The sequence below is a fragment of the Pyrgilauda ruficollis genome, unplaced genomic scaffold (assembly GCF_017590135.1).
Source record: "Pyrgilauda ruficollis isolate IOZ18807 unplaced genomic scaffold, ASM1759013v1 scaffold16, whole genome shotgun sequence".
NCBI lineage: Eukaryota > Metazoa > Chordata > Aves > Passeriformes > Passeridae > Pyrgilauda > Pyrgilauda ruficollis.
The window spans coordinates 14,487,907-14,500,045 of record NW_024514764.1 but is presented as its reverse complement, the minus strand read 5'-3'; the positions used below and the strand labels follow the sequence as shown (position 1 = coordinate 14,500,045).

At 43.1% G+C, this 12,139-nt stretch overlaps 1 protein-coding gene across 5 annotated transcripts in view; it reads right to left on the bottom strand.

Annotated features, from left to right (window-relative positions):
- TBC1D24 (TBC1 domain family member 24) overlaps nucleotides 1-12,139 on the bottom strand; it is a 35,369-nt gene that overhangs the window by 17,361 nt on the left and 5,869 nt on the right. For 4 of the 5 annotated variants that reach the window (XM_041462626.1, XM_041462624.1, XM_041462625.1 and 1 more), the window contains exons 2-3: nucleotides 6,347-6,583; nucleotides 3,007-4,039 (exon numbers count right to left, since the gene is read on the bottom strand). In XM_041462626.1, coding sequence (XP_041318560.1) covers nucleotides 3,007-3,965 — 959 coding nt within the window. In that variant the 5' untranslated portion in view covers nucleotides 3,966-4,039; nucleotides 6,347-6,583. The remainder of the gene's footprint in view (nucleotides 1-3,006; nucleotides 4,040-6,346; nucleotides 6,584-12,139) is intronic. The other variant, XM_041462627.1, reaches the window with a different exon arrangement.

The following is a 12,139-nucleotide window of genomic DNA, read 5'->3' as shown; positions in this document are numbered from 1 at the left end:
AATGGGGGAGTCAATATTTTGTTACAAGTTCCAAATACAAAGGTGTGAACTGCCTCTAGTGTGACAATCCAGCAGCTAAAGTCCCTGAAATATTTGAGACTGACAGGAAAATGCTGAAGCTGACTGTAAACCAAGCTGTGAGTCTAAAAAATTAACCCTTGGAAGAGACCGGGGGGAGCTTTACGTGTATGCAGACACATGAAGGAGATTCGGCTAACATTTATGTGATCTTTTAGGCTGAAATGTACTGGGTATTTACTGCCATGCCATGGAATGGTAACTATTTGCAACTACTGTAATTAACTCAGCAATGCAGCTGGCTGGAAGATCCTGCTATGTCAGTGGAGATTTAGAGAAAATGAGAGCGTGCATCTAGAATACCAAACACTAGATACCACACTCTCTGATCCAGGGGACTTTTAGAAGTCACCTCTCTTCAGAGGGCAGTTCATAAAACTGTCCAACACTTAAACTTGAGAATTCAAAAATGGTTGGGAGAAGTTTTCTGCTGTCAGAAGCCTCTGGAAAAACAGAACATGCACTACTTATCTGCACATACATTTGCACTTGGCAAGATGCTAATTTTGTTCAGATTAATATATTTGTACCTTTTCTATATCTATTGAGAGGCCTTTCAGCTAAGTTTTTTATTAGTATGACTTTTACTGTCACATCAGAGCAGGATTTCATTTACTGGTTTCAGAGTTAGTTCTTCCTCTCCTTATTTCTGAGAAGAGCTTGTGATTATGCAACAGTTTCTTGGATCTGTATAGTCACTCTTCCATGGTTCTTTCAAAATTATTTTTTCTAATAGTACATGAACCTGTCACGAAACAGGTCAACTCCTACCTGTGAGTACTACACTCTTGATTTCCAAGAGGCTTGCAGTCAAAGTTATTTAAAAAGTAACCTGAAAATAAGACATATTTCTTCCTTGTTCTGTTAAAACACCTCCTCAGTCAAGCACAATGTTCCCAGCTGTGACAGTGCCTTACACTAAAGAAACTGCTGAATTCACAGTACTGGGCAGCATCAAATTGACATTTTATACAAATAATATCATATTTAAGAATCAATTTTCACATTTCTTTGGGTATGTTTCTTCCAAGTAATCAGTGCTGGTTTTATCATTGAAGCTGCTGAGAGCTTCCGCTGTGCCTGATAAAACCAGTGAGTCATGTTGAATATCGACACTTTGTTGAACCACCAGAAAGCTGAACACGCCTCTGTGAATACCCATGTTAAAAATGAAAAATCCTGGGAATCCTCTTTTTCTCTTCTGGCCCGAGAGCAGGTAACAAGGCCAGACTGGCCCCTCCCTGTCTTGGCCGGGCTGGGTGGGCTCTGTCATGGGGCCAGGCCCCCATCAGCCGCCAGGCAGGGGGAGGGGAGGCCACGGGGCTGGGGCCAGGCCAGGCCTGCAGCTGCTAAGGCTGAGCTGGAGTCTGCCGGGCCCCGGGAGCGCCCCGGGAGCGCCCGGCTCAGCCAAGATTCTGCTGCCGATGGGATTCGCCTGCAGCCCCTGGGCAGGGGCAGGAGAAGCCATCGGTCCCGGCCGTGCCGCTGCCGTGTTCTGGCCTGGCTGCTGAGATCCGAGCCGCTCCCCTCAACCCAGCCCAGCCACAGCTCCAGCCACAAGCTACTGAGCCTGGCTGGGGTCAGGCAACCATCTGCAGGCACTCTTTCAGTGCACAGGTAAGACTTGCAGACGTTCAGTCCTCCCTCGGATGAGAGAAAAGGACAGAGTGAGAACATGTAGAAGAACAACACGAAGACACCAAGGTCAGCGAAGAAAGGGACAAGTCCCAGATGGGAGGGATGAGGAGATGCCTTGATCTTAGGGGTGAAATCCTTTTGTAAAGCTATGGAGAAGGATATAATTGGTACATCAGACTCTTTTTCCCTGTGACTCATGGAAAATGTATGCGGAGATGAAGTGTTCAAATTTTAGATATGAGCAAAGGCCTCCAAGCTACAGTTAGCAGATGTTAAAGTAGCTGTGATCCTATGAGAAATTTGAACAGAGAGAGAGAGAGAGAGATTGAGAGAAGAGTGATGAAGACTCTCTGCTCCAGGGAAAGAAGACCTCTGTTTCCAGAGATGAAGATGATTCATGGATAGATTAAGAAAACCTTTGCTCTTTAACAGCTCATCCTAAAAATAGTACCCCATAAGTTGACATGGCCCATAAACACAGCTGTGGGAAAAGCTGTGAAAAATGGGAAGGATTTCACCATTGCAGATTTTCTGCGTGGCTGCTGTTCCTGGAAATTAAAAGCCATGAGAGAACTGTTTTCTTGTGGAGAAGTCTCCATAAATTGACAAGAGGGACTCCTCTCCCTAAGTGAACTGAAGAAAGACTATTCTACAAGTGATAAACTGACTGAATTGTTTCTGTATGTTTTGAGTGTGAAATAAAAGGTTCTAGGGGGGAGGAGAAGTGTTCTAAAGGTTTTATTCTGATTCTTATTAATCTTTGTTTTAGTTACTGTTAATAAAGCTTTCTTTACACCTTTTTGAAGCTTTGAGCCTTCTTTGCCTTCCTCCTAATCCTATCTCACAGCAGGAAATAAGTAAGTATATTATAGTGGGTGCACTAGCATTTAGCCAGCACTAGACCCATTACATTAATTAGTGCGTTGGTTGGGAAATCTCAAATTGGCGAAACAAAACCAGTACACCAACTTTGCTAAAATGCCTTATAGTTTGAAAAGTGCTTATGAAACACACTTTTGAGATATGATACTTGTAATTAATATATACCCATGTAGATTCATAACTGAGCAAACTACAACAAACTTCTGTTCTTCTTGTATCATAGCACTTCAGTTACACTTCCCATTACAATCCCAGCAATGCTTTATTTTGGAGCTGCTGAGTTTTCCTGCAGACAAAGCGCATCAGCAGACACCAGCATGCACCAGTGGAGCTTCCCCACCAGTTACCCAGGGCTGCCGCACTGGGAAAAGTCAGGAGATTGCTCAGGTTACCTGCACTGAGCCCTACCTTTTCTGTTTGACCGTGATGCCCTTCTGCTGCAAAGCCTTCTCGTTGGCCATCTGCAGGAGCTGGATCTCCTTCCGGGAGAAAAGGCGGATAGCAAAGGCTTTTTCCAGGAGCCTCTCCGGGGACACCGACTTGGCGATATCCCTCACAAAGGCTCTAATGTCCTGCTGGATGCTGTCAGACTCCATGGGCTGCCCAGCTCTGACTTTGTGAAAGAATTTCAGAAGAGCCAGTGCGACACGATAGAGAACTTTGTACCCCTCCACCAGGAAGACGTCAAAGATCCGCGCAATGTATGCCATGGGGAGCTCTCCGAAGAGCCACCGCTGCCAGTCCGAGTACACCTCCAGCACATCCTCGGACACTGCCACCATCAGCTTGTGGGCCGCCTGGCAGTACTTGTTCACCAGGTCCCCAAAGGTCATGCAGGAGGACTCGAAGGCCAGGAAGGTCTGGTCGATGAGTCGCTTGGATGGGTCGTTGCAAGCCAGGATGCGACAGACCTGCTCGAAGCACTCGGCCTCGTCCTTGCTGTAGTGCAGGAGCAGCGCGATCACCGAGGGCAGCGCTGGGCAGAACGAGATGTCCGGGAACTGATTGGCAATGCACAGAATGATCTTCCTGACAGCCCCGACGCCCTCTGCGTTCAGGCAGTACGTGGGGATCAGGCTGTTGTCCACGAACTCTGGCAGTGGAAGGGAGCTGCTGTTGCGTTTTCCAACGATCTTCACCACAATGTCCCGGTACACGTTTGCATCCGGGGTCACTGTACGGCATGGGATATTGCTGATGAGTTTGTGGTACACTTTGGCTCTCAGAGAGTGGTTTTTGGCCCAATAGCCCTGACGGGCGAGCTGCTTGAGCTCATGTAAGTCTGTGCAGGTGAGCTCTTTTGTATCCTGGCTCTGGGCACTCACATCCATTTTGTCCCAGTCCACAAAGCGGCTGTATTCATCCATGGCGCCAGGAGAAGCAAATCACATAAATCATGAGAACAGACTTTAGTTAGCCATCAATGGACTCTTGGATTTTTCTGCAAAAGGGAAGTAAAAAACCAGACGTTTGAGTAACAGATAATCTCTTCTTTTCTTTATGAACACACATATGTACATACTTGTTCCTGCAATGTTTTCTAAAGCAAAGAAAGTTAAAGATGCCTTTTTATTTTTAAGCCAAACTTTTCTTCCATTTTGTCAGTGACTCCTATTGCAGTAATTAAACAAAGGCCAGTCAAGAGGACATGTCTCCTGGAAATTAATTTCCCTAACTGAAAGTCCAAGCTGAGGCATGGACCTTTAAATTAACATCCCACTTAAGAGAACAGAACACTCACATTGCAAAAAAAAAAATACAGTGTTAAGTACATTCATTTTTCAACCTCTCTTTCCAATTCTCTGGAGAAGCATAAATGAAACTTGTACTAGGAGGATGCAATCTCATTAGTAGTATATGGTGTTCTCAAACTGTGTGGCCACAGATACAGTGTGCTCCTACTAACCACAGCCATGTCCTCAAAGTAATTTCTCTGTGCTGGTAATAACACTTGTGTGACCACATAGTCAGAGACTACCTTGTTAATCTGGTACAATTTTTCTTTTCTATTGGATAAGATTACTTCATGGAAAGAGTGGTCAGACATTGGAACAGGCTTCCCAGGGAGGTGGTGGAATCACTGTCCCTGTACAATGTTGAAGAAATATCCCTGGAAGCATTCAAGAAATGACGGGATGTAACACTTAGTGCTCTAGTTGACAAGGTGGTGATTGGTCAAAGGTTGGACTCAATCTTGGAGGTCTTTTCCAACTGCAATGACTGTGTGCCGCTGTACAGTCAGTCAGATCATTGCTAGTGCCAGAAGAGAGAGTTGTGCAGGACAAGAACCCTGCCTCCTGACTGCAGCACAGGGTCAAGTCAGTTTGAAACACCGTCATTAAAGCACTTAAATTTTCTAAGTGCTGCTCTGGATGCTGGCCATGCCCTGTCACAGAGGCACACAACACCTCTCCCACTGGAGATGCTACATACACCTTTGTGACAGCACTAGGAGCTGAAACATCAGGTTCTGGCCCCTAGTGCCTTGTCCCAGGTCTACCTGATCTACCTGCTGGCTCCAGGTTCAGAGCACACCTGTGTCCCAGCAGAGAGTGTGGCTGTGACCACTAAAGGCCATATCCAAACTGGATTTAATCAGTCAGTGCAAAGCCAGAAGGGGATGCACAATAATCTCCACTATCACAGCAGCTCTGCCAAGTGCTGGAACCTCTGCCCATATGCCCCCAGTGTCCAACTGAAGCTGCAAACACGGCTGTGGATGCTGCACACTCTGCAAAGGCAGACAATCCCTATAAAATCCAACAGGTCCATAAAACTGTTCTGTCCAATTAAGATGTTATATAGCAAGATTAAATCAATGAAAATATTTATTGAAAGGCCTCCAAAGAAGCTTAGTCATTCCAGTATTGACAGACTGAAAAATGCATGGAACTTGACATTTATTGGCATGGTCTTTCGTTCTGGAGGCATTTCAGCCTATTAGGGGAACTTCTAGGGTAATGCCCTGGAAGAATCTGACACAGGCTTTGAGAATGCCTCTGCTTAGGGTGAGATGAAAAGCTTTTTCCCATAGTGCTCTGCAGCACTATGTTAATCTACCTCCTTTCCCTATAGGTCATTGCCCTTTGCCCTGCCCTTGTACCGCCCCTGTGCACACAGACCATTGATTGGCCTCTGACGCCATACTTAACCCAGGACACTGCACTGCTTTGTTGTCTTCTGTCCCTGCACTCCTTCAGCATGACTCTACAACAAACTTTGCTGGAACTCTATACAGAGACCCTTTCCATCTTTCTTCACTGACCTATCTGTGGTGTGAGTGAGGATTGAGTGACTGTCCGTGCCTGCCCAAGCAGCTTTCTCAGAAGACACTTTCAGGAAGGTAGCAGCAAACACCATCCATTTCCCATGCTGCTACATTCCATAAATCAGGTGCTTTAAAATGATTTGAAACTCTTAAGGAAGATATACCATCAAAATGAGATCTCATCCTCGTAGCTGCACCTTTGGAAAAGAAATCAAACATTTTGTCCGAAGCAGCAATAGCAGCCAATCCAGACAGTTTTAAATTCTGAGTAAATGTTAACCTGGGTACTTTGGAATCACGTGCTTGAAGTCCCAAATTTAACTCCTCTTTTAAAAGTTTGGCAGCAGCATGCAGGAGCCTTTCACAGAATGCTTTTGGACAGCTCTTCTCTACCATATTTAATTTGGGGCTTTTTTATGAAAAGAAGACTGATTTTGGATCATCATTCTTACAGTATAAGAGCGATACAGAAATGCTCACCGTTTCTTTTTGTTGCATTCTTCCACATCTGAAACCAATTCTCAGACTGTAATTAAAGGAGGCAACACATTGTCCTGACTCCAGTTCTGAAAGTGAGATATCTTACACAGTTCAGCTGTGGGGTCTCAGTGTGAGCTCAGCATGTGTTTCCTGGAGATCCGGTAACAGCCGGACACGAGTCCATCGCAGAGGCAATGTCAGCTCCAGGTAAGCGAACATTTTTCTGTAATTCTCCACCTGGGAATCACAAAACCATTCCTTTTAAATTCAAATCCTAAAATAACATCCTATTGTAGAAGAGAAATTTAATCCTACTTTGCAGTGGCAAATGCATGGGGAGATGAACCATTCTGTTCCTGGACACTTCAGGATAGAAACTATCACTTGCTTGTGCTTGCTGGAGTCTCCAGCACACTTCCACCTTTTGCCATCATCCCTTGGGATCTGCTTAGATTTATATTAGGGAGGGTTAAGTAAAATATTCATCATATAAGAGAACTTCTAAGACATCCAGATTCATTTTGGCTTTTTTTTTTCCCCCTTGTAAACTTTCTTCTCCTGTCTTATTTCCTAAGATACACAGGCATACTTAGAGGCTGCATCAAACAGACATTTTTCATTTTAGCAATTATTGCCTGCTCCAGGAATTTGATTAATATGTGCTCTTGAAGCTCACTGAAATATGCAGCAGTCAGACTGCCAGAAATTTTAATTTGAGCTCATAGTTTTATACATTTTCTGGCTGGGATAAATCTGTGGGGTCTGCAAGCAGGTCTGCCTGCTTATACTTTTCACAGGTCTAGATGTTGCAAGAAAAAATGACAGCAAAGCAATTGGGCATCATCAGGGCTGCCAGAGCATGACCAGCTCTTAACTGTGCTTGCAAAACCAACAGAACTTGTGTGCTTCAGTGTAATGGTGCATAGCTCCTGATACCTTGCCAGCAGCTACTGTAAGCCATCAGGCCTCAAACAGGGAGGATTTACTTGCTACAAAAGAGCCCAAGAAATCTCAGGAAAATTCCAGCCAGCCTTCAACTCCTCCTCAGCTCTTTCTGAATCGTCCTCCCGCTCTCCTGTGAGGCAAGTTCTCTCTTCTGGTAATCATGTAAAGAGCAATGCTTAACTTTGGGCTGCTGGGAAGAGCAGACAGAAGATGTCTCACCCTCAGCAGTCAAGAGCCAGTGAGTCAGGGCTGTCTCCTGCCCATCCCTCCCACCACAATGAAGCGAGTAGGCAGTACAGACTCATATTTGGAGGGAGGCTGGAGTTTCAGTTAGGGGGTAAAACAAGAGGATGGCTGTGTGAGAGTGCAGGTGTGCCACAAAGTCCCGTATTCACCTGAACTACCTTGCTTACCCCTCCATATAAAGGAGGGTAAGACAGGCAGAAGAGAAAAAGCATTTCAGAATAAAATGTATATATATAGATATGGCGATAGGCAGGCAGAGACTCATTTACAGACCCTTATTGCAGCAAACTGCTTTCCCTCCTGCTTTAGAGAAGTCAGCATCATGTTATGGTAATGTCCTCTAACTGGAGATGGAGACAACAGGATGGATGAGCACCTAAACAGCACAGAACTGAAATGCAGTCTAGTATGTGTTAGCATAGAATGGTAAGGGCACTGTATGAACTAGCAAAAAAAAAAAAAATTGCATTATTCGTAACAACCATAGACTCACAGAACATTCTGGGTTGGAAGGGACTTTAAAGCTCATCTTGTTCCACCCCTTGCCACGGGCAGGGACACCTTCCACTATCCCAGGTGGCTCCAAGCCCTGTCCAACCCTTGGACACTTCCAGGGATCCAGGGGCAGCTACAGCTTCTCTGAGCAGCCACAAAACTTTGAAGTTCTGTACTAAGAGTAAGCAGCCATTACGCTTTCTAATCAGACTAACTTTTAAAAAAACCAGGAATTAACATAGAAGAACAGAATCAGTAGAAAGAGCTGTCTTCTTAGTACCTGCCCCACAATTGTAGATTGTTAGATTTATTTGTTTTTAACAGAGCTCTTCAGGAAAGTGCAATATAAAAAAAAAAAGCAAGTACACAAGTGAGAAGTACAACTAGAAAAATGCATACTGAAGATCTGCCAACAATGGCTGCAGCACAGGCAAAAGCTTTTTCAAGATTAAGTTTAAATTCTGAAGCAGGCAAGCAATCATTACAATTCAAACCCAAGCAAGGACCAGAGCAACCTGCATGATTTTAAGTCTGTGACTGAATTTTCAGGAAATATTTAGCTAGCTATTCTAGCCACATTTTCCATTTCATTCCCTTAGCTCTTCCCATTGTCTTTTGGACTGCTTTCAGAAGACTGCTGAAAACTGTCTGAATCTGTATAAAACACACAGCAGTGAAGCCAAGTGTGACAGGCAAATTCCCATACTGTCTATGAAAAAAAATTCTATCAAAGTGTCTAAAAACACATCAGAAAAAAAGATCTGAACTATTACTTTCAGCATAGGGAATATAAGGTTACAATTTTACTAAAGATAACATGGCTGAGGGCAACTTCAATGATTTTATTACTTAGAATAATTATTTTATTATTAAAGGGGTTTGTTTGTTTTTTCTTTACAAAATGCAGGAACTAGCAAACTGAAATATCTGAACTACAAGTAACTCAGAGGGCAATTATTTCTGTCAAATTAAGAGTACATGAAATACTCTACATGAAATATTCAGTCTAAACTTCTTAAAAAACAATTCCAACTTTGGCTAAAGCCTGAGATTACATTATTTGATATTGCTTTTAATAAACATAAGACAGCGTCCTAAAAACTCAAGCAACAATTAATCAGGAGATCCTGGTTCCCCATTCCATTTAGGTGTTCTTGCAACTTTGTGTTCTGAAAGTCTGCCTACAGACTTTCATATAATCATATAATCTTTCAATAAAAGATTATTAAGACACTTCATTTAAATCTAGTGTAGTTGCTCTATAACAGGAACTACCAAATTTGACAATTACATTTTTCATTTTGTGCATGAGCAGTTATATGACCTTGGATTCAGCTCTTTGCTATGTACAGATACAGTCAGATACTGACAACCAACATTTTGGTAGGCATTTTTTTAAGGTTCTAATAGAAAGCAAATTTTCCTTTATGCTGCCCTTCAGATCAAGAGTAATGTAATCCTCCAGACCTGCAGCGTATCATTTGGTGTTTATATTTCTGACCAGTGTTGTAGGCATGGAAAATACTCAAATTTATTCTTTTTCATAATCTTGTGAAACTAATCTATGCAGAAGGCAAAAGAAGAGATAAAGAGAACTGCTTCCTCAAGACTGCTACTAGTCCTTTTCCCAGTAAGAGGAAATTAACTCCAAAAGTCTGAGATTAATTCCATCCTTGAGGGGTACTCTGAGAGTAGTACTCAATCTCCTCTGAGATGTTTGCTTCATAAAGGGAAGTCTGACAGAAGCACAAAGCAACTCAGAAAGGTAGCAGTAACTGCAGAACAAAAGACAGCTGGCAGGCAGCTTCCCTCTCCTCCCCCAGTATTTCAGTGCATTCTGCAGCTTTCCCAATCCTGCACACTCCTTGTCATCTCTGCCACATGGGCCTGGAAACAAGACTGGACACCACTGTTCCCCCTGCACCCAAACACCTCCTGACCAGAAGCACAGCTGTACAGCTTAGGTGACTTTGTCACCCCAACACTCCCCGGTGCAGATGTGTTTCAGAGCTTGAATTAAACACTCCATTTAGCATTAGAAAGCGACCAGCTCATCTCATGCAGAGTGTTTGGGAGCCTGTGGCTGCATTGTGCAGTGATGATCCCTTCCAGCAGAACACACAGAGCTCGATGGATTGCTTTAACGTGGTTAAATGCAGTTCGATCTCTACGATGTGCCCGGGGCACTCTGTACTCACAAGTTGGGCGCCACGATAGAATTCCTGACAATGTTCCATTACAAGTTTAGCAATAGCGTGATAGCAGATTATTAGATGCTTCCTGCTGGGTTTTTGATATGCTCTTAGGACAAAGTCTAAAAACCTCTCAATTTCCCAAGTGACTGATAAAGACCTGATATCAGAACACTCTACACAGGGCAAATACTTTTAGGCATTTAGATGATTTCTCTTGGGATATCAGCACTGCACATGAAGCACAGTAACAGAATTTGTCCTAGAATCCCATGTTTTCTTTCTTAGGAACATACTATCACCTTCTTAAACAGTCTAAATTATCTGTAATTAATTTCTTGTGCACTTTATTGAAGTTCAGACGCACATTCAGACACAGAAGTTCCTCATTGCTGGGCAGGTAAGTGATAGTAGCTTATATTTAGGAGAATGTGTATGTCATGGAATCATGGAACAGTTTGGGTCAGAAGAGACCTTAAAGATCATCTCATTCCAACCCCTGCCATGGACAAGGACACCTTTCACTATCCCAGGTTGCTTCAAGCCCCATCCAACCTGGCCTTGGGCACTTCCAGCAATGGGGCAGCCGCAGCCTCTCCTGGCACCCTGCTCCAGGACCTCGCCATCCTCTGAGTAAAGAATCTCTTCCTAATATCTAAATTAGATACATCTCATAGCTGCAAGCACTTCAATACAAAGCATCCCCTCCTTCCCATCTCTGGGTTGGGATGACACAAGCACTTCTGATGTCCAGTCCCTGTGGGTGCTGTGAGCAGTAAGATACCCAAAAAGGTGCACACAGAACCAAACAAGATAAAAGTCTGGGGAAAAACAATACATTTTTGTTGAAAAAATGTAAGAGGAAATAAATGGTTAATGGCTCTACAAAGGTTCAAAAAGGCTAAAGAGCAGAGCATTGTAAGAGGATACTGGAGGAAACATTATCAATGCCATAGGTCAGTAGCTTTCCCTCCTGCTTACACCATAAAAACTCAAGGAACAAACAGTAGAATTAAAGAGAGGGTGATTCCTACCTTTTCCCCTCCAGATCAAAAGAAAACGGCACTTAACCTGCAAAACTATCTCACATGATGCATTAAAAATGATCCATTATAAAAAAGATATCTATCAAAGTAGTGCAAAAAATCAATACAATTTTCTGTGTACATTGTCTGAGTTTTCCTTCTGGTCCTTCCAAACCATAGGGGTGAAAAAATCCTTCATGTTGTGCTAATTATTTGTCTTCCCTTCGGAAATAACTATAAACTACTGCTGTCTCCTCTCAACAGCAACCTTGGACTCTGAACATACAGTCTTTGGTCTTATTATTTTAACTTTCCCATAACACCTCACTTTATATCTTTCTCTGGAAGCACAGTCAACTACGTAGAACCAAAGACAGTGTTGACTGTCAGTGAAAAAGTTGACATGGTATCAAATCCACAATAATCCAATTCCTTTTCCCTCTCTGTTGCACTGGATTCTGTCAGTTTGACATCTATCACCTTGAGACTCTTTTCCACTACATTTGCTGGCAGAAAAACATATTTAAATATCTGCTGATGATATGTTCTCCTCTTAGACACAGTGTCTGCATTGGTTTCTGTCAAACACTGATTTATTAATTTTCTTCTTATCTAAGCCAGAAGGTGCAGGAACATGTACTTTACAGGTATATGCAGCCATGTGTTATTTCTTTTACAGTCAGAGTTTCTTCAGGTCCAGAACAGCAGCTCACAGCATGAATGGGAACACAGGTAGATTTTTACAAGCAGAAGACACAATCAGAGATACCAGGAAAGGGCATTCCTAGGAGAGATGTTTGCCAAGAAGCCTTTCCCAGTACATGGCAATATATTGTATATATACAAAATAACAAATATATGTGCCATTTTTAAAAATTAATGCATAGCAT